The 27,504-nt window shown below is 45.0% G+C and overlaps 2 protein-coding genes and 1 long non-coding RNA gene across 6 annotated transcripts in view; 2 read left to right on the top strand and 1 right to left on the bottom strand.

Annotated features, from left to right (window-relative positions):
* Positions 1 to 114: 114 nt before the first annotated feature.
* Positions 115 to 27,328, top strand: METTL9 (methyltransferase 9, His-X-His N1(pi)-histidine). The gene is made up of 5 exons (XM_079953936.1): positions 115 to 598; positions 5,078 to 5,268; positions 10,326 to 10,535; positions 13,575 to 13,759; positions 26,583 to 27,328. The coding sequence occupies exons 1-5, from the start codon at positions 221 to 223 to the stop codon at positions 26,786 to 26,788; spliced, it is 1,170 nt and encodes a 389-aa protein (XP_079810062.1). The 5' UTR covers positions 115 to 220; the 3' UTR covers positions 26,789 to 27,328.
* LOC307203375 lies at positions 14,340 to 17,182 on the top strand. The gene is made up of 2 exons (XR_013833205.1): positions 14,340 to 15,342; positions 15,555 to 17,182. It is a non-coding gene; the product is annotated as an uncharacterized lncRNA (long non-coding RNA).
* Positions 16,817 to 27,504, bottom strand: part of IGSF6 (immunoglobulin superfamily member 6) — a 29,605-nt gene continuing 18,917 nt past the window's right edge. Inside the window, exons 1-7 of one of the 4 annotated variants that reach the window (XM_079954035.1) lie at positions 23,458 to 23,590; positions 23,202 to 23,276; positions 22,750 to 23,103; positions 21,237 to 21,343; positions 19,612 to 19,677; positions 17,841 to 17,921; positions 16,817 to 17,140 (exon numbers count right to left, since the gene is read on the bottom strand). In XM_079954035.1, coding sequence (XP_079810161.1) covers positions 17,099 to 17,140; positions 17,841 to 17,921; positions 19,612 to 19,677; positions 21,237 to 21,343; positions 22,750 to 23,062 — 609 coding nt within the window. In that variant the 5' untranslated portion in view covers positions 23,063 to 23,103; positions 23,202 to 23,276; positions 23,458 to 23,590 and the 3' untranslated portion in view covers positions 16,817 to 17,098. Of the gene's footprint in view, positions 17,141 to 17,840; positions 17,922 to 19,611; positions 19,678 to 21,236; positions 21,344 to 22,749; positions 23,104 to 23,201; positions 23,277 to 23,457; positions 26,577 to 27,504 lie in introns of those variants that run through there. The other 3 variants (XM_079954033.1, XM_079954034.1, XM_079954036.1) reach the window with 3 other exon arrangements.

Genomic DNA, 27,504 nt, shown 5'->3' with positions numbered 1-27,504 from the left:
ACAGCGCCCCCAGAGGCGCTGTCCTGCGCCGCGCCCTGATTGGCCGAGAGGGCGGACAGAAAGGCTGGGCTCCCGCCCGCCCACCGGCCCGCGCGCGAGCGAGCGAGCGAGCGAGGCGTTTCTCTCGTGCGGGTGGGTTGGGTTGGTTGGTGTCTCCGGCCATCCCGTCCGGCCTGGGCCCTCGTCCCTGGGCTCTCGGGTTCCGGCCTCGCATGTATGCATGTGTGTCTGTAATGTATGTGTGTGCGTGGATGTGCGGGCACTGAATGGGGAGCTCCGCGCTGGCTGCCGCCGCCGCCGCTGCCGCCGCCGCCGCCGCCGTTGCTGCAGCCATGGAGAAAGGAGGCGGTGGTTGCGGGAGGGGGTGATTGAGCGCCCCTTTCTTCCCTCTCCCACCCACCCCCCACAACCCTACCCCACCCTCATGAGACTCTGCCTGGTCTGGCTGGGCTGCTACACCTTGTCTCTGTGGGTGCTGAGGAAGAGGATGTGGTCTGGGCCTGCCAGGTACCTGAGGAGCCCTTTATCCAGGTCTCTCTACATGAATATGATGGGCAGCCACAGCCAGCCAGCCCCGGGCATCAAGGAAAACCACCAGGTATGGACCCACCAGCAGGAGGAGCAGTACTTCTAAGCCCCCCACCCCCCCCACCCCCAAAAACCTTTTTGTGAGGGGGGAGGGGCGGCAGGAGGAAGAAGGGGGAGGGGTGTGTTTTGAATGGGCCCCACATCCATCGCCTAACCCGCTCCCCTTCCCCCCAAATAGAGAAGGATTTCAGGGTTTGGGGTGTAGGGTAGCTTCTCTTTTATATTCATCTCTCACTTCTTTTGTGATTTGAGGTGAGAGATGATGTTGTTTTGGGGGGAGAGAAGAAGAATGAAAAGCTCCTTGAGAGTTAACCTCTGCCCCACTGAATACACTCCATTCCTCGCACAAAACACACACACACACACACACAGAGGATTGGAAGAATCTCTCCATACTTGGCCTAAGAGACAGAGACAGAGAGAATATGGACACATCCGGGTGAGAGATCAGGAGAAAGATTTGTGTGTGTTGTGCTTTGTGCATTTAGTCTGTGCACAAAATAAAGGAGGGGAGGAATAAATCTTTTATGGGACATCCTTTGGTTGTCGGGCAGATCAGCGAGCTTCCGCTCTTTCTGTGGGTAACAAGACTGGCTCCTTTGCCCCCCTTTGAGTGTAGGGCAGGAGACTTCAGAAGAGCACATGCTACTGGTGAAAGGTGGGGATACAGGGGTGGGGGGAGGCGAAGCTGAAAAGTTGCAAGGAGGAGATAAGGATTTACTTGGACGGTGATGGGACAGGGAACAGGAAACTTAACGTAGTATAATTGTTCTCTTCCTTTCTCTGCCTCAAAATGTTCTGAAGTACAATCGGGTGAATTTGTGCTGAACGTGCAAATATAAAACAGCGGGTAGGAAACACAATCTGTGTTCAAAAACAATAGTTCTGGCCATGAGGCAGCTTTGTGGCTTTTGTAACTATGAGCTAAGCAGGCATGGGGAGTTGCTAGGGAAAACAAGGCACAACCCAATTTTTGTATGCTTGTACCTGTTTAGACAAGACTTCTGCACACACTTAGAGCTGAAAATTCCAGCAGTGCTGATTGCTGTGCTGTTGCAACTTCCGCTCTCTCATCTTTTGATATGTGATAAGGATTCTCCTTTATGTCCATTGACAGTATGGGATGGATAATTTAGCAGTCAATCCCCAAATGCTGCCCTCTATTTAGAACTCACAATAGGACTCCCAAAGTTTGTTTTCTTCTCCCAACTCCAATACATTTGTCATCACTTTGTGTTCTTTTCCTTACCCTTGTGACCTGACAGACTGGAAACTCGTTTGCAAAACCTGTGTGCACCCAACCCATCAATCCAGTTTATTGAACATGACACCTGCCTATCCATATTTCTGTCATTGCTTCCTTCCATCCTGACCATATATTTATTTATAAATATATTTTTAGCCTGACATTCATCACATGATCCCCAGGGCATTTTACGACCCGATTAAAAATACATCAGTTTGAAACAGTTAAGAGCAGAGAAAAACACTGTGCTAAAATTCCATGAAGAGTTTAGTCACAAATTGCATTAGCCAGCCTCCCATAACACCTGGGTAAATAAACTGGCCTTTGCATGGCACTAAAATGCCACAAGATCAGCACTAGACATGCTTCCAGGGGAGAGATGTTCCATGGAGTTCCACCACAGAGAAGGCCTCACTCCCTGACAACACCTGTCAGTCTTTCTCCTCTCAGCGTTTTTTCATCTGAACAATCACAGATCTAGCCACCGAAGTTATCTCCCAACCTATACCCGCCTCTCATTCCCACCTCTAATAAGGCCCTCACGTTTCCTTCCTTCCCCAAGGACAAATGTTCTGCTTTGAATTGATGCATGTGGCCTCACCCACTTCTTTCCGCTGCTAGCAAAGTGCAGCGCAGTGATACTGAATAATGTTGCAGTTTGACCTCCAAAACAGAAAATGTGAACTTGCATAGTGAGGTTGAAATACTCTGAAATGTATGCAGAGAGAACAGGAATCAGTGAAGCAACAAGATTAAAGGAGCTGTGGAGTGGTCGTGTGCAACAAGTTAGGTACATGTTTGTAATGTATTATGCATGGCTGGAAAGCTCCCAGGCATGCTTCTGGAAACTTAACACCACCTTCCGAAATCTGCAATATTTTTCCAGTAATGTGGTTGTAGGTAGCTTTGGGCTGTCTGTTGGCATAAATTGATGACTTCAGGGAAGGAATGGTAGTTTGATATGCTGGCACTCAACCTGGAACACTGCGTACAGACCACTGTGCTTAATATCTTAAAAGCCAACTGGAAAGAATGGATTTGTGTATTAAAATACCCAAACCATTTAAGATTCTTACTTTTAGCTCTATTGGTAGAGTAGGGTAACAAGATTGAGAGTTGTATAGAGCTCATTTCAAAGCACAAGATTTGAATTGTTTGAGATATAAATATAAATTGTGTGTTAATAATGCCAGTAGGCATTTATATGCATAAGTATTTTCAGGCCTTGAACAGGGAATGGCAAATGCTGGAATGTTGAAGTTTGAGCTGCGAGAGCTTTGTAGATACCACTGTCACACCGGTTAGATATTATTCTGAACACAGTTGATTTTAGGTGAATTTTGCAGTCAAAAGCCAAATAGTTGATTGGGTCAAGAGTGTCTTAAGAGCTGTCTGCTTCTGTACAAGCCTGTCTGACCCTTAGGGGAGGTCCTTCTTTGTGTACTCCCAACTTGAGGCAAGGCAAGTGGTGAGTGAGGATGGGACACTATCTGTTATTGGCACCCCAACTGTAGAATACCGTCCCCAGCTAAGGCCAGTCTCATGATGCCAGTTCCTGTGAGCTGTAGTTTACTGCTTACAGAGTACAATTTTCAGCACCCCTAACTAACTACAGTTCTCCAGATTCTTTGGAGGAAGTCATATATGGTGTGAATATGACCTGAAAGACATTGACACTCAGGGTCACAGCCGGAGGTCCTCATCACCTGATTCTTCTGTTTGCAAAACATGTGCTTTTCAACTAAGCTGCCACCCCTCTCCAATCCGAAGACAGTGTTAGAAATTGAGATATGAAATCTGGGAGCTAAACGGCGCCTTAAACCTAGGTTATGGGTGTAACAATGAAATGTCTAGGTGAGCCTTTTTATAACAAGAATACAAAGCTGAAAATGAATGAACCGAATCTAAAATATTATGTTCATTTTTCATATGGTCTAGTCCTTCTGCTGCCTATCCCCCTAATATTCTTATGAGGGACTCTTCACCAGTCTCCAGAGAGTGGCTAGAAGTGGGGAGGCAGAAAAAGGTCCCCCTTTCCTTCCACTCTGCAGTTTTAATCTGAAATCTTAGGCACAGTACTGCACCCAGAGCTCAAAAACTGCTCACACTAGTGAAATTCCCTATCACAAAATGCGCCAAGAACAATGGGAGTTCCAAATACTGTCCAAAGATCGTTCTCCTTTGCTTAAGCCTGGCTTGGCAGTGCCGACTAGGGCTGGGCGATGTTAGATTTTGAACATCATGATATCGTGGTTTGGGGATGTTGAAACAAACTGCATTTGGCCCCAGCCAGCTAGACACAGGGTGAAACGGCTGCTGCTCTCGCTGCTGGACCTGGGGCCCTTTCACCCCAGCGCTTCGCAGGCTAGGCCAATGCAGCTAAGCGAGTCCTGACACCTCAGCAACATCGGGCTTTGCTCCGTTGTGGCGTAGAAGAAGTCTTCCCCACCCCATCTGATGGGATGGGGGGAGACTTCTTCCAGCCCCCAATCTGAGCGATCTGACACCACAGCAGCATTGGGATTTTCGCAGCTGGGGCGTAGAAGAAGCTTCCCACCCACCCCAGCTGAGCAATCTGATGCTGCTGAGGCCTCGGGGTTGCTCAGACGGGGGTGCAGTTTCACAGAGCCCCCACCTCGCTGTCAGCTTGGGCAAGCTAGCGCAGACTAGGGGCTCTGTTAAATGCTTGGCTGAAGGGAGCAGCAACCGGGTGCCCATCAGTTGAGCAGTTTAAAGATGCGGAAAGGAGGAACAAGCACCTTGCCGATACAGCTTGTTCCTCCCTCTGCGCCATATGAGGGCAGACCGTAACATTGGTTTCACTCAGTGGTACAAATACAAATACTTTAATAAATTAATATGCATGCCCAATAAAAATACAAAATTACCATTTAAAACAAAAACAAACCAGTCTTCATTCGTTCAGTTTGCCACCTTTAACTGGATCTTTACAAAAAAAGGCATGACTTAAAAGTGGCAGCCACAACATAAAAGACTCAGTGGTATATTCCTGGTGAAACCACCGTGCTTCCAAATCCCTCTGCTAGCAGCATCTCCTGGATGAAACTGCGCTGCTAGCAGAGGGACTCAGGAGCCGAGCAGTTTCACCAGCGATATACCGCTGAGTGAAACCAGCATCACTGTCTGCTCCTCATACCGGTCCTGGGCAATAGGTCGATATATCGCCCAGGCCTAGTGCCGACATGTGAATAATGATTATTGTCCCTTTTCCTCCCCCTGCAGTGGTACGTGTGCAATACAGAGCAGCTGTGTGAATCTCTTCAGCCTATCTTTGTCCAGAGTTACCTTGACCAAGGAACACAGATCTTCTTAAATAACAGTATTGAGAAATCGGGCTGGCTGTTCATTCAACTCTATCACTCCTTCGTGTCCTCTGTTTTTAGCCTGTTTATGTCCAGGACGTCTATCAATGGGTAAGTGCCAAGTGGAAAGTGGCGAGGGGGAGGGTGTGTAAGTCTCAAGCTCAAACAGAAACGTCCTTGCTTCTCTTGTGCGGCTTGACTTTTGCACCAGGGAAGTCCACTTCCAGATCCTAGTTAAATGAATTATCTAAGTGTTTTCCTAAGTGGTGTCTTATGAGATGACTCGGGGGCAGCTATGCCACATCATTGCCCTGGTTTTTGGAGGGGAGCAGGAATTGTCACTTTGACAGTGCAGCGACAACTTTTCCATGAAGAATGAGCATGCATCTTCTGATGTGTCCATCTCATGCAGTATCCTGCTTCCTGTATCTTGTTTTCAGATGCCTCTTGGGAAGCCCACAAGTAGGACATGAGACCCTCAGAGACTTATATTATGAGAGCATTCCGTCGCCATGGCTAATTGCCATTGACGGCTGGTCCTAACAGCCATCATACCTTGTAGCATTCGGGATAGCTCGGTTAATATTGCCTCCTGGTATCTTGCTCGCAACCAAGGCTGTTTTTCAGCTGGAACTCTCAGGAACACAATTATGGAACCTCTCAGTTGGGCGCCATTGCCATTCTAAGAGAGCAAGGGAGGTGTTCGTGGTGGGATCCTGCACCTCTTTTCTGGAAAAATAGCATGATTATGACATTTGCAGCAGGAGCGGCTGGCGAAGAGGGACATTGTCATATACAGTGGCGTAGCGTGGGGGGTGCAGGGGGGGCGGCCGCACCAGCGCAACATCTGGGGGTTAGGGTTAGGGGGTGCAAATCCATGGGTTAGGGGGCACAAATCCACGGGTTGGGGGGGCAATTACTTGCCTTGCCCCGGGTGCTGACAACCCACGCTATGCCACTGGTCATATACCTGGCCTCCTAGCACTAGTGCTGCTGCAGCTTACCTAGAGGGAGAGAAGCAAAGAGGCAGGAAGGTAGGCTTTGTGTGGATGTACCAGTGTGAGTGGGACGCAGGTGGCGCTGTGGGTTAAAGCCTCAGCGCCTAGGGCTTGCCGATCGAAAGGTCGGCGGTTCGAATCCCTGCGGCGGGGTGCGCTCCCGCTGCTCGGTCCCAGCGCCTGCCAACCTAGCAGTTCGAAAGCACCTCCGGGTGCAAGTAGATAAATAGGGACCGCTTACCAGCGGGAAGGTAAACGGCGTTTCCGTGTGCGGCTCTGGCTCGCCAGAGCAGCGATGTCACGCTGGCCACGTGACCCGGAAGTGTCTCCGGACAGCGCTGGCCCCTGGCCTCTTAAGTGAGATGGGCGCACAACCCCAGAGTCTGTCAAGACTGGCCCGTACGGGCAGGGGTACCTTTACCTTTACCTTTACCAGTGTGAGTGTTGGATTGCCTCTGCCTCTGCCTCTCCCCCCACCCCACCCCACCCCCTCATCCCCATCTTTCTGTCCACACTGGTGCCAAGGGAGCCACTTCTGATTTCTAGAATTCCCCCATAGGTAGAATCTCTGCATGAAATATTTAAGTGCCTGCTTAAAACATTTTTGTTCAGGCAAGCCTCCCTGGAGATGTAGAACGCTGAAATGTACTTTAATCTCTTTTTGCTTGCTGTTTGATTTTGGTTGTTTTAAACAGCACTTTTAATAACTGATCATTTTAATCCTGTTGTTGTTGTTTTGTGTAAACAGCTTAGAGGTGTTGTTGCGGTTGTGAGTGGTATATCAAAGTTGTGAAATAAATTAAATAAAAAATCCCATTCAAGCCGGAGCATTTCAACCGGAGCAGTTCTCTCTGCTTCCAAACTAAAGAGGAGCGTGCTGTAAAGCTTTTGCTCTCAACTTCTATATATCAGTGTGTACAGATGGAAGCAGGGAGAGTGGTATTCGATTAATAATCAAATGGTTCTCCATTCTCTTCAGCCTAGAAAGACTGAAGATAGCCAAGTACAGAATGGAGTTGCTTGTCTTGGAAGGGTCTGTTCAAACTGGTTTTTCACAGGAAACTTGGAGCAGATACTCAGCATGGAGAGAGCTGTCCTTTAGTGTCCTTTGAGAAAACACAACGCCAGTTCATTTCTACACATTAAGGCCACCTCCTCTGCTTTGCCTGAGCTTTGCCTGAGCTGACAGATTGAACTAATATGCAACTGGAGCCCTCAACCAAACTTTTCACTGTAGCAAATTTCCTTAGAAATGAGCCTATAACTAAGCATTCAAGCTGGGTGAAGACTTAAAAGCTGCTTTATTGGGGGGAGGGTCTCCAAATTCAGTCAGAACAGTGATGCTGCGGAAGAGACCTACCACTACCCAATCAATATTCTTGAAATTACATGTACACACTAATAATACCTTTATTGTCAATGTACAACCTGTGTACACAATGAAATTAACCAAGCCTCCCCCCCACAAACACTCAGTCCCATTGCACTCTGTGTGCTTGTCGCACAACACACCAACCCCGAAAGTCAGTTGCACTATATTATTTTCTGTTCAGCAGCCTAACAGCCCAAGGATAGAAACTGTTTTTTAGCCTGTTGGTACGGCACTGTGGGTTAAACCACAGAGCCTAGGACTTGCCGATCAGAAGGTTGGTGGTTCAAATCCCCGTGACGGGGTGAGCTCCCGTTGCTCGGTCCCTGCTGCTGCCAACCTAGCAGTTCGAAAGCACGTCAAAGTGCAAGTAGATAAATAGGTACCGCTCCAGCGGGAAGGTAAATGGCGTTTCCGTGCGCTGCTCTGGTTCGCCAGAAGCGGCTTAGTCATGCTGGCCACATGACCCGGAAGCTGTACGCCGGCTCCCTTGGCCAATAAAGCAAGATGAGCGCCGCAACCCCAGAGTCGGCCACAACTGGACCTAATGGTCAGGGGTCCCTTTACCTTTTACAACTGATTATACTTCTATATCTCCTGCCCGAGGGTAGAAGATTAAAGAGGTGCTGGCCGGGGTGTGAATCGTCCATGAGAATTTTTCTCGCTCTCCTAAGGCAACGATCCCTTGCGATGTCATCTAGCGGGCTCAGGGGACAGCCCATGATATCAAGTGCTGTGTTCCCCACCCTCTGTAAAGACTTTCTGTCTGTGGCGTACCACACTGTGATACAATATGAGAGGACACTTTCTACTGTGGTCATCAAGAAGGAGGTCATCAATTGTTGTTTAACATTGTTCTTTTGCAAGACCCTGAGGAAATGGAGTCTCTGTTGGGCCTTCCTAACCACCTGAGTTATATTTGACCTGCCAGGGTGGTGTGCCTTGCCCAGCGCCACCTACAGTAATATGCTGGCAGACAGCTGCTTGAGAGCTATGCCTCCTGCATCCCAGTCATAGATGCAACCCTGGCAGTCCTTCCCATGCATTTGCACCCAGCTGCTCAGTTTCCTTTAGTGCCAGGCCCTCCCAAGGACCCAAGGCTTTATGTTTTCCTTTGATGCATGCTTGACTCTACATCCTCTTTAGCTGAGTGAAGGAAATACCATGACTTTTTTTTTTAACGCACCCTTTTACACGTTATCCTGCTATACAGTTTGATCTGAGCTGCTGTGTTTTCAAAGAGAGAGAGAGAGAGAGAGGAATTATGTCATGAGCCAATCATATTTCTCAGCTAGACGTTTCCTGTGGGGTGCACAATCGACTGCAGTGCCTCGCTGTATCCCCTTGTATCCTTGCTGTTTTTGCTCCAGTCCAAAAGGTTTCTGTTGCTTTGAATGCCTTCTTGCGGTGTCTTTAGGAATAATGCCCTTGAGCCAATTTATGCGAGGGATGCTCAGATGTACTGCCAGGGGGCTGGTCTTTGAAAAGTGAATGCCACTTGCTTTCATGTTTTTTTTCCAACACCCGTTATAAAAATGGCAGTTCCCTCTGGACCATTCCATTCCAGGCACATTGGTACGTTTTTACTTTTTCCACTTTTTATCTGCTCTCATTGTCTTCACCAGCCGTTCTCTCTCCTTCCCATGTCCTCTCTCTTGATCATGATTCTGCTCTTTGCAGCTGGGACTCGCTGGCACAGATCACCTTTTTACCCTTCAGCTTGGGCTCCTTCCTGTGGTTGACCTGACTAATGCATTGCTTCCCTCTTGTGTCTCTTGCTAACCAATTATTTTCTTTCCCCCCTGGATTCTCCCACTCCTTATTCTTTCATTCACTTGCACCTCTGGCACAACTACTGTAATCTTACAATATAGACTTCAAAGTGGGACAAGCAGAGATGCCATTGATACAATCCACAGAGACCCCAATTGTCCCTGCTGCAGATTCCTTAATGAATGGCTCATTTGCCATTCCACGTTCTTTTCTATCGCACAAGGAAGCTTCGGATACCTACTGTGGTCTTTGCTGCTAGTTTATACCGTTTTAAAATATTAATCTCCTTTCCCACTGCTCTAACGATGTCATCTTCAGCATCTCTTTCAGTCTGTTTCTTCTTCTGTTATTTTACATCTTCCTTGTCACTCTTGTCTTTTTAAAGCTAACCTTTTTTGAGTCCTCTTCTCCTCTAATGCCTTTGAATCTAAAGTCAGCATGTAAGGCAAGTCCAAAGTCCGCCGGTTGGTTTAATCGGGTGCCTGTGGCAGTTTATTTCCTGGGGTAAAATAGTAAAAAAAGCTCGACAACTTTGGTTGGCCCTTTGTTCGGTCCTCACACATGTTCACTTCATCAAATCTGCCCCTCTTTGAAAAAAGTTTGGGTACCCCTGATAAGGCTTCATGGCATTGCAAGTTGGATGTCGAGTAGGTGGAATGTTGACTCTCTTATTGGGCCAAGGAGCTTGTTGTAAAATGCTGCAGTTCTTCATTAGGCAACTTTAAATGCTGGTTAAGGGCCAACCCAGGTCAAGCCCTATCTGCACTATTCATTTAAAGCAGTATCATACCACTTTAAACAGTCATGGCCTCCCCTAAAGAAACCTAGGAACTGTAGATGTTAACGGTGCTAACAGTGGTTAGGAAAACACATAGGGACTGAATGTTAAACCACTCTGGAAATGGTTAAAAGGTTTCCCATTGCTATGTCTGCACTGGTTTGAAATTAAAGAAATGTTGTCTCCACTTCCTAAATTTGCCCACTTTGTTCATAAACAAATAAAACCTCGTCGTCTTTTAACATTTCAGGTTACTGGGAAGAGGTTCCATGTTTGTGTTTTCACCTGAACAATTTCAGAGACTGCTTAAAATAAATCCAGACTGGAAATCCCGCCGGCTTCTCGATTTAGGAGCAGGAGATGGGGAAGTCACAAAAGTCATGAGTCCTCACTTTGAAGAAACCTATGCTACCGAGTTGTCTGAAACTATGATTTGGCAGCTTCAGAAGAAGAAATACAGGTATATTGCTTGCTGAGTGGGCTGTGTGCTACGTCAGTGATGCTACGTTAGCTATCTTCTCCCCCACCCTTGCCATGGTCTATCAAAGCTTACAGGCTGTTACAAGATTTCTATCTGATAACGATAATTTTTTCTGCAAATTAGGGAAGATACAATCTGTTTGCTTTTTTTTAAAAAAAAAAAATCTCATTAGGATTTACAGTTGTACATTGGAAGTCAAACAGAATCAGTTCTGGAAGTCCGTTTGACTTCCAAAATGTTCGGAAACCAAAACGCGGCTTCTGATTGGCTGCAGGAAGCTCCTGTAGCCAAGCGGAAGCTGCACCAGATGTTCGACTTCCAAAAATTGTTAGAAAACTGGAACACTCACTTCCGGTTTTTGATCGGGAGTCGAAACATACAAGTTCTAAGGCGTTTGGCAACCAAGGTACAACTGTATATCCTACCTTTCTGAAAAATATCCAAGGTGGTTTTTCAGACATGGGGCAGTGTACATTCCCCTTGCGCTTGCTGAAGGGAGGAAAGCTGAGCTGTAGTTGTAGTAAAAAAGGTAAGGTAAGTAAAGGACCCAGTTAGTCCAGTCAAAGGCGACTATGAGGTGCGGTGCTCATCTCACTTTTCAGGCCGAGGGAGCCAGCGTTTGTCCACAGACAGCTTTCCGGGGTCATGTGGTCAGCATGACTAAACTGCTTCTGGCGCAGTGGAACACTGTGACAGAAACCAGAGCACCCAGAAATGCCATTTACCCTCCCGTCGCAGTGGTACCTTTTTATCTGCTTGCACTGGTATGCTTTCGAACTGCTAGGTTGGCAGAAGCTGGGACAGAGCAATGGGAGCTCACCCCATCACAGGGATTCGAACTGCCAACCTTCCAGTCAGCAAGCCCCAGAGGCTCTGTGGTTTAGACCACAGCACCACCCTGCTTCCTTTGTAGTTGTTGTAGTAGTGCAGCAGCTGGGACCTTGGTGCCATGAGTCTAGTAGCAATCAAGACTCTTGAGTCACAGGCTACAGAATCCCCAGCTAAGGAGCCAAACAAGGAACCAGGCCAGCTTTAGGGCTCTAAGTCTGTTGGTGGAGACCAGGAGTCCACTAGGCCTGAGGCTGTCAGACAGGAACCCCCAGAACAACTGTCAGGGCTTGTAGGTCCAGAGCCAGGACCTTCACAGGTATCAGAGTCTGAGAAAACAAAGGCTTCCCACAGTACCTCACCAGTCCATTGGTACAGGGAGCTAACAAGGCAAGAGGCTATGGAGAAGTGCCAGACGATTGGCCCTCTAAGAATCCTAAGGTTTTCCACCAGGGGTGGAGCCTTCAGACGTAGTCTAGTGGCAGAGGCTTAAAGATGTTCTGTCTGCTCTCAGCCTTCATCAGAGCAAGTTGCTCACCTGGAGCTACCTGTGGTTCTGCAGCTCCTGACCTGCCTTGCTGCTTTGAGATCCAGCTTCAAACCACAAGAAGACACAGAGGCTGCTGACTTACTGCAAAGGAGATCTCTAGTGTCCAATTTAGCCTGAATTACATTTGTGGGTCTCTTAACTTATAACTCTTGAAATGTTTTGTTCCTCCTTCCTTTCTCTCTCCTGCCCCTCTGCCCCCTCCCAGAATTAAATACAGTGCCTGCAGTTGGGCAGAAGCTATAGCTTGTGTTTTGCAGGATGACTGTACCATGATGATTTCTTTTCTTTTTTAAAATAGCCCATTCTTATTTTTCTGAATGAATATAACGAAAACAATGAACATTTAGGAAAGGTATCTTCAGCCGTTTCAGACCCAGGATCTGCTTTTAACCCAAGCAAGCATTTGGAGACCCATTTCTTAAACCTTTTCCATATATTTGCATTGTGGTAGTGCTCCTGCTGTGACCCACTTTGGATCAGGCCACGACCCACTAGGACAGGCATGGCCAAACTTGGCCCTCCAGATGTTTTGGGACTACAACTCCCATCATCCCTAGCTAACGGGACCAGTGGTCAGGGATGATGGGAACTGTAGTCCCAAAACATCTGGAAGGCCAAGTTTGGCCATGCCTGCACTGCACTAGGGGGTTCCGACTCACCAGTTGAAGACCAGTGGTTTAGAGCACATTAGAAGTATGGCCATCAGAATGCATCAAGCAGGTTTCCTTTCAGATACTTTGGACCAGGGGTCAGCAAACTTTTGCAGCAGGGGGCCGGTCCACTATCCCTCAGACCTTGTGGGGGGCCGGACTATATTTCTTTTTTTTGGGGGGGGGGAATGAACAAATTCCTATGCCCCACAAATAACCCAAATTATCTGAAGGACTCCAGATTGGGTAATGCTGATTAACAAGTGCAAAGACCTGTTTGGCTTAGGTGAGTTTCTGGAAAAAGATGTTTGTGACTCTGGGAAGTTGTAAGCCACACTCCCTTTTCTTTACAAATGAGAGAAATTCATCTCGTTTTGATTGTCCCCTGACAAAGTCTTCTGTTATGTGTCAGCTTCTCCAGCCCCATTATTTGCCAAGTTCTGCTGTATCAGCTGTGGCTGGTATAACCTCTTAAAGTTTTCTAGGGTCTGGCGATTTCAAGACAAGCTGCAGCTAACAAAGCTAATACAAGCCCTTTGTATAAAATTGTCATTTTAGAGTTATTGCAAACAGATAATAATGCTAACACTGGCTCTGATGGAATTACTGACTGTATTACATCTGCGATCGTGACAGACACTCTAGGCTGCAACCGTTCTGCAAACTGACAAGTTCCTCTGCGGAGAATATAAAGGTCCTGTCTGTTTATTCCCTCTTCAGCATGTACCCAGCAAATTGCTGTTCATGTGATGAAATCTTATTGGAGTAAGACGTACAATGTTGATTTGCAGATGTCCCACTGCAAAATAGATGCTAACGCTATAAAGCCCACACTCCTTTTGCGGAATCATCTGCATAGTGGCCTAGACTTAATGAGCAGAGGTTAATCCATTATTTGCCTATTTTGCCTCACATCATTGTAGGCAGAAAGAGAACAATCTCTCCTTGTCTGGTTGTAACCCTCAACACTTTCCCCTCCTACCTATACAGAGTGCTCGGCATCAACGAATGGCAGAGCACAGGGTTCCAGTACGATGTCATTAGCTGCTTGAATCTGCTCGATCGCTGTGATCAGCCATTGACTGTATTAAAAGATATTAGAAGTGTACTGGAGCCTACGAGAGGCAGAGTCATCCTGGCATTGGTTCTGCCCTTTCATCCATATGTGGAGAATGGTAAGTGTTTAACAGCTGATTGATAGGGGTTGGGAGGGAAGGGAAGGGGGATTTCCTCAATCCTGCAATTGCATGAGAATCTGTTCTGCAGGGGTGTCCCAAGAGCTGTTTGCAATTGCAGACAGCCTGTCTAGAATCCACGGGCGCTTTATGTCCTGCTTGGAATGGCATGGCTGGCCTTGCTTCCACGCTGCTCTGAAATGTTTAACATGTACACCAACAAGTGCAGCCAAACCACATTCCCAGAAACTAACCTTACAGCCTGTTTGTAACGCACAAAAGCTACAAAGACAAATCTTAATTTGTAGGGAGTCTGTTCTTCTGTGGAAATAGATACCCAAACCTCAGCATCATGCCCATGACAAATTGCAAGAGAGTACTTTGTATACATTCAAATTTTGGCAGTCATGTTTTGCTGTGGGTGGGGGGAGTTAACATGCAAGAAAAAGAGAAATGAGGTAATGAGAAAAGACTTGTTCTGGCTTTGAAATCCTGTCATTCGTCTTTACCATGTTCAGTTTTTGCATTACCTTCTATTCCCACCCTTTGTTCGTCCACTCATGAAAAGTGGGAAAAGCTTATAAATCATCATTTGTGTCAGTTGTGAGGAAGAGGTAGTTCCAAACTGGTTTGCAAGAAAAGCACAAACCAAAGTTTCCTGGTTCGGACAAAATGTCAAACTATAGTTTGCAACAAACCAGGATCTGTGGTTGGGAGCTGATGGTGAATGGCAGGGGACAGGGCACAGTCCAGAGACTCCTTTCTGCACACTATCGTTTGGGATTCCATTTGAACCACCGCAACAGATCTCTTCACTTTTGTACTGTTTTGAACTACATATGTACAAAAGTAGAAACATTTGACTTCCCATTAATTTTGATAAAATGTCATGTTGACAAAGAACTTTTTTTTTTGTCTTGCTTGAGCACTACTGAGGAGTGCACACAATTGTTGTTGTTGTTAGTATTTATATCCCATCTTTCTCGCAAATTAGGATTCTGGGTGGCTTACAGCATTTAAAACAGCATTATAAAATACAAAGCGATAAAAACAAACTAGTTAAAAACAATAATTAAAATACAGCAGAACACATTCAAAACCAAAAATTAAAACCCACTTTGCCCTGACCTCAGCCCTATGTCTGCAACCTCCGTTTTCAAAGGCCTATGAAGGCGTTAGCCTGCCAGTGGAAGGATAACAAATAGGGAGCCAGTCTTAACTCTCTTGGGAGGAAATTACACAATGTGGGAGCAGCCACAGAAAAGGCTCTCTCTTTTGTCACCACCAACTGTGTCACTGATGTCGATGGGACTGAGAGAAAGTGCTCACCTGAGGATGTTAGCACCCGGGCAGGTTCGTGTAGAGAATTACGATATTTCCTGTAACCAGGGCTCAAGCATATAGGGCTTTATAGGATATAGCCAGCACTTTGAATTGTACCCAGAAACGAACTGGTAGCCCGTGAAGTTGTTTTAATGACGGAGTAACATAATAATAATAATGCTCTCTGCTACCGGTACCAGTCAGCAGTTTGGCCCAGAATTCTGAACCAGCTAAAGCTTCCAAATACAGTGGTACCTCAGGTTAAGAACTTAATTCGTTCTGGAGGTCTGTTCTTAACCTGAGGTACCACTTTAGCTAATGGGCCTCCCGCCACCGCACAATTTCTGTTCTCATCCTGAAGCAAAGTTCTTAACCTGAGGTACTATTTCTGGGTTAGCGGAGTCTGTAACCTGAAGCATCTGTAACCTGAAGTGTCTGTAACCCGAGGTACCACTGTACTTCTCAAAGGTAGCCACACATAGATCACGTTACAGTAGTCCAACTGGGGCGCATCTAAATCATGCATCACAGTGGCCAGATCCGATAAGGAATGGGTGCAGTTGGTGCCTGAGTTGTAATTGTGTAAATGCCCTTCTGGTCACTGCAGCACCCCATGTTCGGGGCAGAATCCCAGGAGTACAATTGTATGCCTGGAGATGCTTCTTAACCTCAGATGTGTTGCCAGTTTTGAGGGGACTTTGGGCAAGGTGCCCTTGCGGGGGGGAAGACAACACCGCCCTGGTTGCTCTTCTCCTTTCCTGCCTTGCCCTGGCTGCTTCCCTACTTCCTTCCCACAAAGCCCTGCCACTTCCCTGCCACTTCCTGCTTTCTCATCCACTGCTCCCTGCTCCCTGTAGGCTTAAGAGGCAGCAGCAGGAAGTGGTCTCTTAAAGGGAGAAGAAGAAAAAAGCAGAACTGGGGAAATTAAGATGTTTGGTGCAGCTTGAACTTCAGCAGGTCCTTTCCGGCATAGCAAACCCACTCAGCTATTTAAAGGGGATACTTCAGCAACTGTCATCAGCCCTAGTATGTGCCCTGGACTGGTTGTCACACCATTCTCCACCATGGACCAGTGCTGCTTTTTCTGGTCCACTTAGGGGGAGCCCCCATAATGTAGCATGCAAGACCTAGGCCCCAGAATCTGTGCTTAAGATGGCCTGAGTTGTGAAATGGTCGTCGTCCTTGCATTTTCCATATCTTACTTTGCAATTCTACAGTTCTGTTTCTCTCTCTCTGGGCTTGTAACTTCTCAGGGTGTTGCTGTTTCTCTCCCACACCTTTATGTCCAGGATCCTGTTTGGTAACTGTACAATAAAACTTAACGCAACTTCCTGGCAAGGCAACCAAGCACATACTGGCATTTGTTTCCTCGTGGTTCAAAGACCAGTATTTACTTTGAGATCCAGATGCTAGATATGTGGGCTTCTGAAGTACAAGATGGGCTTGCCTTTTGAAGAGGCACAGGCAGCTCTAAAACTAAGCAAAGAAGGATGAGGGTGGGAGAGAAAATGTGGGGAAGATGGAAATCAATGAAGGGAAAAGGAAGGAACACCACTAAAAACTCAAGGACATTTCTGATTAAATAGGTTGTATTCCCTGTTAGCCCCTGCTCAAAGTAAAGCCACTGAAATTAATTCCAGTTCTAGGCAGCTCCTGACAAATGTGTAAATGCTTCATTTTCATTTAACATTCTGGGTTAACTGTATTTCAAAAAGTAAAAACCAAGACACCCTGAAAGTTGTTGAGCTTTTCTTTTCTTTTTTTACAAAAACACCAAGAAAAAGTGATTTTTCAATTGACTCGCCTAAGATCCAGGACAAAGCGCTGCCTTTCAAAAATTCCCCCCGGACGTCAGTTCCGCCTTTGAGATCCCAGTGATGTCCGGGAAAATCCAGACATATGGCAGCCCTAGCTTGGTATGACACAATAGGAGCTTTTTGCTATACTTTTCCCCCTTCGGATGTTTAATGTGTGAATCACGTTTCCAGTTCTACCGAACCCATGAAAGTGCATCTGCTATGATAATTCATCCATTTTGTGGCTTTTATCCAAATGTCCCTGCAAGAAAAGAAAAGAAAAGAAGCATGTTCAGTAGTTTGCTAGTGTGCAATAAAACTCAAAAATACTTGATCTCAAAGAGTTATGTTCACTGCAATGGTGCACTTCTCTGTCTCTTGTTGTTTTTTAAAAATACCACATATACATAGCTATCCATATACCAGCAGAAGAAAACGGCTGAATCATAAGCTTCCCAAACAACTGCAAATTCTCTGAGAGCTTACTCAGTGAAGGGATCTCTATACCATACTGGCATCCATTGGCAAGCTCAAAAAGATTAGCTTTCTATGAAATATTATTCTGTCCGGAATCTTTATGTGTAAGACTGGGTTGTTTGTTTTTTAAGCCTACTTTCTGTAGCTTGTTTTTCATTGCGACATTCCCATTTACACAAGATACATTTTTGTGTGAGCTGCAGGAAGAATCATGCCATTCTCAGAACAGCTATGCCACCTTCTCCAGGTTGAAATGGATAAGGAAGGACAGGTGCCAAGTCACAGCACAGACAAGATAATAATAATTCTTTTTGCATTCATTGCTAAACTTAGAATACTGGAGCAACATTGGCATAGCAGCACAGCTTATAACCCGGCCTCTTTGCTGCCGCCCAATTGGTTCCTTTCCCCTTCTGTCACCGATGCGCTGCGGTTGCCCGTATGAACACAGCCCCTGCCCCCTTTCAATGCTCCTGGCTACTTACATGCCTCCGCTGCCTGTTGTGCTTCTTTTTGCCAAACTCCTTTGCGATCGCTCGACAAACGGCTACTTTGCTTCCCCCACCCTGGAAATTTAAAAACAGAAACTGAGAAAATGACCCCTTCTGACCTTCCAATGCGACAGGAAACATGACTGTTACTAACAGTTGTGGGGTGGGGTATTTATCAGCTATAGGCCCGTAGCCTTATACAGAACCAGATCAGACCATCTCAGCCATCCGTCTCTTCCTTTGCTGTTATATTATGGAAGGGAGCACAAGTTGGTCAGTGTGCCCTGGCAAATAGCAGCAAGGCAATTATTATTATTATTATTATTATTATTATTATTATTATTATTATTCTATTGCTCAGTGCCCAAATAGACTTCCAAGCGATCTCCAAGTATAAAAACCAGTTACACAAATCTTAAAATGCAAACGTTCATAATTAACTACAGAGCCATGTACGTTAATGGCACGAAATAACTAAATAATAAAATTGAAATACGCAATGAAAAGTACCATTTGGAATACCAACACCTGTAATTATATCATGCAATGAAAATTATCCCATTTAAACATGGCAGCAATTAAAAGAGGAAACGTGGCTCGAGGTGCATCTGAAAGAGAAGGGGTGGCAGCTTCAGCCAAGCAGAGGCCCAGGCCTCTTCCTTGCATTGCTTCGTTCCCTGCTGGTCCCTCTCTTACTTTTGTTTTGGTCTAGCCAGGCATCCATTTCCACAAATGCAGCACACCTGAGTGTCAAGCGCAGTCCTCTGCCCATCACCTGCCTGTTCCCCATGGAGCTCTGCCACCAGGCAGTTACAAAGGCAGACACAACAAGGAAGGGGCGTTGCTGTTCCTATTGCTAGCCATGCAAACTGGCTATCTCTAGAGCCGCCCACTCAGCATGTGCTCCCTTTCTCTTCCCCGTAACACCACAAGAGGAAGGAGGAGGAAGCAACCCAGGCAGAATTCTGTCTTTCCATCTCAGCATAAAGTGGTGCATTGTGGTGCACTTACTTTTCTGGTCCTCCTTTCTAAAGCAGAAATGGATTAGGGGAAAACTTTCAGGTCTTGGATGTTGTCGGACTCCAACTCCCAACTTCCCTGAATACTGACCACGCCTGCTAGAACCGATAGGAGTTGGAGTCCAGCAGCATTCAAATCGACCGCAGTTTCCCCACCTCTGTTCCAGATTGGCAGCAGTCGTAGTCTGGCTCCATTTCCCCAGCTGGAGAAATTCAGTCAGGAGATGAGGCTGTGCACATCTGTTTTCGGACGTCATATGCAGCAGCAGCGGTTCCCTGCAGGTTGTGGATTAACTCGCCATAGATAACCAAACTGCTGTGTAGCCTACAAACTTTGTGATCTTCCAGCTGCTAAGTGTGTATAAGATTGCAGGGGTTTTTTAGGCTTGCCACATGCCAGCCCACTGCAGATTTGAAATGCAACAGGCTGGACATGCAGCCAAGTGTTGCCATGTGGAAGGCTCCTATTCAGGGTTCCAGCCAGCCATGTCTTCTTTCAGGATAATCCCTCTTCCCCCAGTTTTCTAAGGGGGTTTCTCTCTCAAGGGTGGCTACTGAGCATACTTAGGCCTCACTGAGTAGCTTGGAAGGGTGCCTCTCTTAAGAACTGGAGTTTTAACTAAAGTTTTTTGTCCCTCTGTAAACCTCAGGGTTCCCCCCAAGCTTGCTGATACCTCCCTCCTTTGTGTGGGTAGTTCCTTTTCCTGCTCATATAAAGATGCACCTTTGGAGAATGCATTAGCTACCTTGTGTACAGGATTGCAAACACTTACGCAAACATTGACATGCCTCTCTGTTTTCTTGAGTTTAGGCTGTGGAAACAAAGGTGAACAATGCATTTTAGCAAAGGGGATTGGTACATCTCCCTCTCTCTCTTTTTTTAAGCAAACATTACAGAGATTGGGGATGATGTGGTAATGGATATTTTTGCTGTTGCGTTCAAGGAACCATAATGATGGGAGCCACCTGTCGCATGGAGAAGTAAAATGTTTGGGAAGTTAAATGGAAGAGCGGGTCATGTGGGGTGAAAAATGGAGATAGCAGAAGCCCTGTGCACAGGGTAGAGTGGGATTTAAACTGTGGCATCCCAGGGTCAAATCACTGCATGGGCAGGAAGCTCTGTGAGTAATTTGGGCAAACTGCATGCTCTGTTAACCTAACCCACCTCTCGAAGTGATGATTGCGAAGATACAGGTCACATCCACACCACGCAATTAAAAACACATGGCTTCCTGCAAAGAATCCTGGGAACTGTAGTTTACCCTTCTCAAAGCTACAAATGCACCCTTAACAAACTGCATATGGTGTGGATGTAACTGCAGTGTACTCGGGGGTGGGTGGGGAATATAACCCACCCTGAGTTCTTTAGTGGATACAAGGGTATTGCATAAAATTTATTTATTGATTGGATTATTAAGAATATTTATATCCCGCCTTTTCAAAAGTGGCAAACAAATACTGAATACATCAGTGCCAACACATTTTAAAACTGCCCCCCAAAAATCATATACAAATGAAATAAGCATAGTACCATAAAAAAATTATAGCACTAACTGATATATGCAAGCAGCAGAAAACATCCAGTTAAAAGTGGCCAACTGCTAGACCAAAAGCCAGGCCCAAAAAAGAGGGTTTTGTCATCTAGACAGAATGCCATCAAAGAGGGGGCAATGCAGGCCTTCCAAGAGAGAAAATTCCAATGCTTGGGTGCAGCCACTAAAAAGGCCCCCCTCTTGTGTCCCTAAACACATCTGAAACTGGGCAGGAGAAAGAGAAGAGGTTCACCTGATACAAGTTCGTATTGGAGCAGGTATCCCTTGAGGTACCCTAGTCCTCAGCTGTTTAATGCTTTGAAGGCTGAGGCGAGCACTTTGAATTGGGGTTGGAAGTGAACCAGTAAGTCAACAAGTTGTTGTAACAAGAGAATCACATGCTCCCTATAACCTGCTCCATTCAGCAGAACCACCGAAAATTCAGGCCAGCTGCAGTTTCCATAACTTTGCAAGACAGCCTTACGTAAGGACTATTGAAATAGTCCAAATCAGAAGATTCACCAATTGTATGATTCAGCTTAAGGCAGCTTCCTATGTATATTCCCAGTTTTGGGGTGTTTTGTTTTTTAAGAAGTGGATGTGGCTGACATCATATCTAGCTAGGCACCAACCGAATTTGCAGAAGTGGCGAGGGTGTCATAATCACATGCCCTCTTTTTTTCTATTTCTTTTATAAAAAAATATTTTCACAGCATGCAAATAGACTTGCAACCCAAGGCTGGTCTTGGGTTTCCTTCATTGAAAGCACTGTAAAGCTACTAGGACCTGGTATGGGAGAGAGATTGAGAGAGAGGAGACACAGAGAGAGACGAACATACCTTAGTGAATAACTTAGAAACTGCCAACAAGGCAACAAGGTAGAGGAACAGCACAATTGAGATGGCCAGCATGCTGTACTCAACTCCTCGCCTGTATGTTCCACTCTCTTTTTTAAAATAAGAACAACAAAAAGAATATCGTTAGTTTAGTTTCAGTTTGCATTATTGGCATAGTATGAATGATGATTTTCTTGCGCTTTTTAATGATTTTATTAATCAAAAGGAACACGTAACAATCAGCTGAGAACTAAAAACAGTGATAACGCAGCATAAAATAAGGAAACCACCGGCTCTTCTATGTAAGGAAGGGGATAGGAAGGAGAGAAAAAGTAGGTGTGGAGGAGGAAAAGGGAGCATCTAGACCTGGGTGCCAAGAGGTCGCCATGTAATCCAGTTGAAGACCCAAAGGCACAACAGGTTGTGCAAGTTGTATATAGAGACCTATGTAGATGTCACAAAGAGTTCCATATAAAGTTATATTTTGCAGGTACAATGCTCAAATGGGAACGATTCATATATGTCCTAAAAGTCCATGAAAGAGCTGCAGAGTCCTCAGGTTCTACGTTTCTAGTTTCTTGTTCTGATTCCACCTTGAGGAGTTTAGACCATCAGAGCATAAGAAGAGCCTGCTGGGCCAGTTCAGATGTAACGGTTCCAGCTTTATATGCCGCTGTTTATAAAACCAGTCAGTTCTCCAAGCCCTTACTCCTTCCCTGAAACACCAGCTTCAGCACTTCAGTGAGGTTCAAAGCAAATCACCATTTCCCATTACACTCAAACCTTGCTGCTTAGGACTGGTTTCCTAACCTGGATCTTAAACTAAGATCAAACCGTGGTTTTAGAAACCTGGTTATCAGACAGACATTAAAACATAGTTTTCTGTTTCTAAGATAGCAAGACACTCTTCAAATTGGGCTGAAGCGCCAAAACAAGGGAGGAACATGCAGGACTAAAGCCCGTTCCCAGCTTCGTAAACCGTAGTTTGTCACTTAAACTATGGTTTAAGAACAAACTTAGTTGGTCTCTAAAGTGCTACTGGACAATTTTTGTACATAGTTTATCATGTGTGATAAGGTTGTCACGTGTGAATCAACCAACTGAGTTAGAGAGAGTTAGGTTTGCTTTGTATCTCTCTGGTTCTAATTAGTTTGAATATATGAAAATTCATATGCAGAGCCAGAGCATTAGTCCAGCAAACCTTGGGAGTGTCTACCCTGCCTTAGCACTTTTGCTTTACAGTTTATTAAAATAATATTCGCAGGGAGCAGTCTTTGACCTGCAAGTGAGATATAAACAGTCTTTTTTTTCCTGGGCGGGGGACGCAGGGGTACACATAACCCTAAACATTTTGTCAATCTAAGTCTGGCCTCATTGAGGGGCAGGATTTCAATATGAGTAGGAAAATGAGAATACCCCTAAACATTTTTTTTAGAGAGAGAAAAAAGCACTGGATATAAATCTCCTTAAAATAATAGAGAACCCTTCACCCTCAAAAAAAAAAGTAGCAACCAACCTCTTATCACTAACACTGTTCCGCTTCCAGTTTGCTTGGAGGTGGAGGAATTTGAACTTGAAATTGCTACCCCACAAAAATAGATTGCGCTGTCTTCTTCATTGATTTCGTTGATCCCAAGCTGAGCCTGGTTCATAGATGTTAAGTGAGACACTTTGAACTTGGTGCTGTTTATGCAGTTGGGAGTGCACAAGGCTTCGTGGGTATGCGCAAGATATCGAAACCACAGAATGGTCGGAGTGGATGTGGGGCATCCCTGAGCAGAAAAAGTACAAGGTATAGCAATATATTTTGATGCAGGGTAGCCTTCCATGAGTGGAGGTTGAGACACTGTCACTTTGCAAAAGTTGGCACCTATTGAGGAGGATTAAAGATACCCTGATGAGAAAGTCAATCGAAAAAGGGTGAGGAGTCAGTTCTCTGCATATTACAGTCTAGGAGCTTGCTGTTACCTGTTAATTGCAGTTTCCACAAGCCATTTGAAGGCTCCAGTTAGTGTGACTTACAACCCAATCCTGTGCATTATTCTGCAGAGATAGAGGAAGATTAGCTTCCCCCTGCCCCCGCTGTTTTTTTGGCCATTTGTCTCACCCCACCCCTGCCCGAGTTTTTCTCAAATAAATCTTCTTCTGATGCTTTCTGCAAGGGCTGTTATTTTTAAAGCTTAATGACAACAGAAAGGATTAAGAGAGAGAGAGAATTCCTTACCTGCATAATATGTCACCCAGGTAAATTGCAGCACCAGAATCAGAACCCATTGCTTGAACATTGCCATTTTGCCTGCAAAGTTTCCTCTGAAAGGGTTTCAGCTCAAGAAAGTGGAACTGAGGGGAGCCTGAAGTGGAAACGGAATGGGAAGCCCTTGTCAGTTACAGTTCTTCATATTGCACAACTGAGGAAGTTCCTAGCTCTGTATTTACATGATGTAAAATAAAGCACAGGGTGTCTCTCTGTGCAACTGTTTTTGGCTTATTTGCTGGGTGCTGTTTAGTAGCTACCCTTCAGGAACCTTTAAAAAAGGAGGGGAAAGAATTATTTAAAGTAAAAAGTAAAAGTAAAGGACCCCTGGATGGTTAAGTCCAGTCAAAAGCGACTATGGGGTTGCAGTTCTCATCTTGCTTTCAGGCTGAGGGAGCCGGCGTTTGTCCGCAGACAGTTTTCCGGGTCATGTGGCCAGCATGACTAAACCGCTTCTGGCACAACGGAACAAACACCGTGATGGAAGCCAGAGTGCGCAGAAATGTCGTTTACTTTCCCACCTCAGTGGTACCTATTTATCTACTTGCACTGGCGTGCTTTCGAATTGCTAGGTTGGCAGGAACTGGGACAGAGCAATGGGAGCTCACTCCTTCATGGGGATTCGAACCGCTGACCTTCCGATCGGCAAGCTCAAGAGGCTCAGTGCTTTAGACCATAGCGCCACCCGCGTCCCAAATTATCCTTTCCTGAAAACAGCAGATTCCTATTGTTACATCTGGTTCAAGCAAATGGGAAAGACACTCACAGAGTTGACAGATTATAATCATCATGCTTTCTTATCCCATCTTTCCTTCAAGGGGTGTGCACAGTTCCAACACCTTGGTTTCTCTTGCCCTTCACAGGAAGCCCATCCAGGGCCCCAGTGGTGCAAGGCAGCCCTCTACGGAGAGGGCAATATGAGCAACAGAGTTTAGGGTCACATCCACACCAGGCATTGAAAGCGCATGGCTCCCCCCACCCCACCCCACCCCACCCCGTTTTTCCTCTCCGTCTCTCATAGCACTAGAATCTGAGAACATCCAGCAAAGCTGAATGTTGGAAGAAAGTGCAAGGTTAAGATGGAATTTGCAGTGGTGGCTGCCAAGCTGCATGGCTTTTAAAAAACAGATTAACAATCCTGCTCTTATCAGTACTAATGCCGATTTTAATTTTAAGCTGGGAAAGAGGAGTACATGGTTCACACCCGCTCCTCGGTTAATCTCTGTGATGACCCTATGAGGTAGGTAAAGAGGCTGTGACTGTCCCAAGGTCGTCCAGTGAGCTCCAAGACGGAGTGGGGATTTGAACCCTGATCTCCTAGGTTCTAGTCTGACACTCTAACCACTACACCACACTGGCTTCCTAGAGTTCTTCTGCTATGGGGCAGCTATATAAATTAAGCAGGTAAATATATGTGGAAAGCAATATGTCTGAAATACTTAAGGCCCCCAACCCTACAGTTATAATTGTGGGCAGCCATCTGAGTTTATTTTGATTTTAATCTGATTTTAAGCAGTATTTCAGTCGATTGCTGAATTTTTATTTTAATGTATTATATATTTTGCTGAGCCTGGTTGTGGCCGGAGAGGGTGAGATATAAATAAAATAAAATTACTACTACTACTACTACTACTACTACTAATTAAAGCTTGAATTTGTTTTATTCTGGATTGTTTTATTTGATATCTTAATGTGTTATAAACTGCTTTGAGATTTTTTCTTCAAAATATAAAGCAGTATAGAAATGAGATTAATCATCATCATCAATGGGAAAAAAAAAGCACCTAGACATCCCATTGTGGCAACCATAACCTAGGTTTAAGGAGTCATTTGGCAATTAGCTTATCTTTCTGAGTTTCTAACACAGAGTTTCTTCAGGCTGCAAAAGTTTTACCGCCTCTGTCTTAAGTCTTCACATGGTGGCTCATATGGTCCCCGCACTTCCTTTCTCTTGAAGATTGGGAATGAGGTGGCTCTCGCCTAAACTGCTTTGCCACTTCCCTCACAGAAACCACACTGTGTGGTGATGAAAGAGCACTTTGAACATTGGCAATACCGGAGCAAATTAGACTGAGGCAGGCAATAGTTTACAGGAGCCTTGAAAGTGGTTTGAGAGAGGTATTGCTTCCCACGGTTTATGTACTCATTTTGTCCCACAATTTGAAAATAAACGTTTTGGAGTTTTTCATTTACATATATATTTAAATGCAGAAGCACATGCATAAAAGGAAATAGATCCAAGCATTGGGGAATAACTCTCCTACCTACTGTTACAAGAAAGTAGAATAATTTGGAAGAAACCAAATGGTTAAAATTATCTGGTACTTATTACAATAACCACTAAAATAAAGGAGCAGTATATATTTTTTCTTTTAATTTTTTTAATTGATTTTCATTATAGACAAAATGAAGTGCTCATGACATCAAACAAAACCACACCAAACACCCAACACCACCCCTCAGTTACATTCATTAAAGAAATATGGAGAATAGTAATAATAAGATTTCAGGGAGACACACTGTTTAATTAATATGTTTTGCAGTATTGGGATAAAGAAAAACACAGACAAGTGCATAAATGGTAAAAAGGGGGGGACCTCATCATGAGTTTCAAACTGAGGTAGATTGCAGTGGGGAATTAATATAATTATCTTTAAGGAATTTGTAAATTGGAAAGGCAAACCAGGTTTTAATAAATTTATCTGTTTTAGAAATTCCATCAAGTACTCTCAGTTTGTGCACACGTTTTTCCATATACCCATCAATGTTTCAGCGAGGGGAATTTGCATTTCTTGACCTAATAGGGAAAGGAGGTTTCTTTCCCTTTTTCCCGGTTTTTAGAAGATGGATTAAGATTATTCTCTTTCACCTTTGGATGCTGTCTGGCTGTTTGGGAAGAGCTTGCTCTGGACTTTATGGCTCTTGGCTGCTCATAGGATTTGTCCATTATTGTTCTTGATTCATTGTTGTAATTTCTGCCTTTCCTAATGGATTCACAGCCTGCCTTGTTCGAGTCATTAGGCCAAAAAGCAGGAGAAGTGAAACAGATTTAAATAAAGATAAATAACTAACGCGAACCCCATGTGCTTTTTCAGTAGGTGGCAAGTGGGATAAACCTTCTGAAGTTTTGGAAATCAAAGGACAGACGTGGGAGGAACAGGTGAACAGCTTGCCAGAGGTTTTCAGGAAAGCTGGCTTTGCCATAGAGGCGTTCACCAGACTGCCATACTTATGTGAAGGTGACATGTATAATGACTACTACGTCTTAGATGATGCTGTCTTCGTCCTCAAACCAGTGTAAATGTGTCTTCTGAGTCAAACCCAAGAAGCAGTCTGTGAATGAAGCATTTTGATTTTGGGGTTTTTTCTCGGTTTTTATTAATTGCAGGATGGGAGGAAAAACTATTGTGGTTATCCATTCTAAATCGACATCATGTATGAAGTCTAAAGGTCAAAATACTAATTTCTTTGTAGTATGTTTTGGAAGGGGGGAAAAAGGAACTCTTTCTTTAAAAAAAAAAAGACAGAACTCTTCTGTTGATGATTTCTTAACCCCCACGATGCACCTGCAATCCAACAATAAATTGAAGATATTTTTATACCTAACTATGGATAAGGATAATGATCCAGCCATAGCCAGGAAGCTACATAAACTGATCCAGTGCAGCTGGTTTTTCAAGGACCTGCGAGAATACTGGCAATAAAGCTGTCCGTCCAGTATAAAAACTGGATTGATTATCAAGTGTTGGGATGGATTTTCTTCCATGTTGATGAAGTTATTTTATCTGTTGGTCTTCAGCACATGTTTTTAATCATGCTAATAAAACTTTTTTTGAGATGACTCATGTATCCAATCTTCATTTATGCAAACGGAGTCTTGTTTAGCCTTAGATAACTTGGGTGTGTGCATGTAAACATAGGAAGTTGCCTTGTGGTCCGTATCATTCAGCACTGTAAACCCTTAACTTGCAACAACCTGGGGTGAACACTTTCTCAGCTGCCTACAATCCTTTAACA

This window comes from Podarcis cretensis (assembly GCF_951804945.1).
Source record: "Podarcis cretensis genome assembly, chromosome: 14".
NCBI lineage: Eukaryota > Metazoa > Chordata > Lepidosauria > Squamata > Lacertidae > Podarcis > Podarcis cretensis.
This window is presented reverse-complemented; position numbering and strand designations above follow the sequence as displayed.

Bases quoted from the DNA above. Each gene is read 5' to 3' on its own strand.
- METTL9 (XM_079953936.1), top strand. From the start codon at position 221: ATGTGTGTCTGTAATGTATGTGTGTGCGTGGATGTGCGGGCACTGAAT. The intron at 599-5,077 runs GTATGGACCCAC...CTCCCCCTGCAG, and splicing joins GCATCAAGGAAAACCACCAG to TGGTACGTGTGCAATACAGA. The intron at 10,536-13,574 runs GTATATTGCTTG...CTACCTATACAG, and splicing joins CTTCAGAAGAAGAAATACAG to AGTGCTCGGCATCAACGAAT.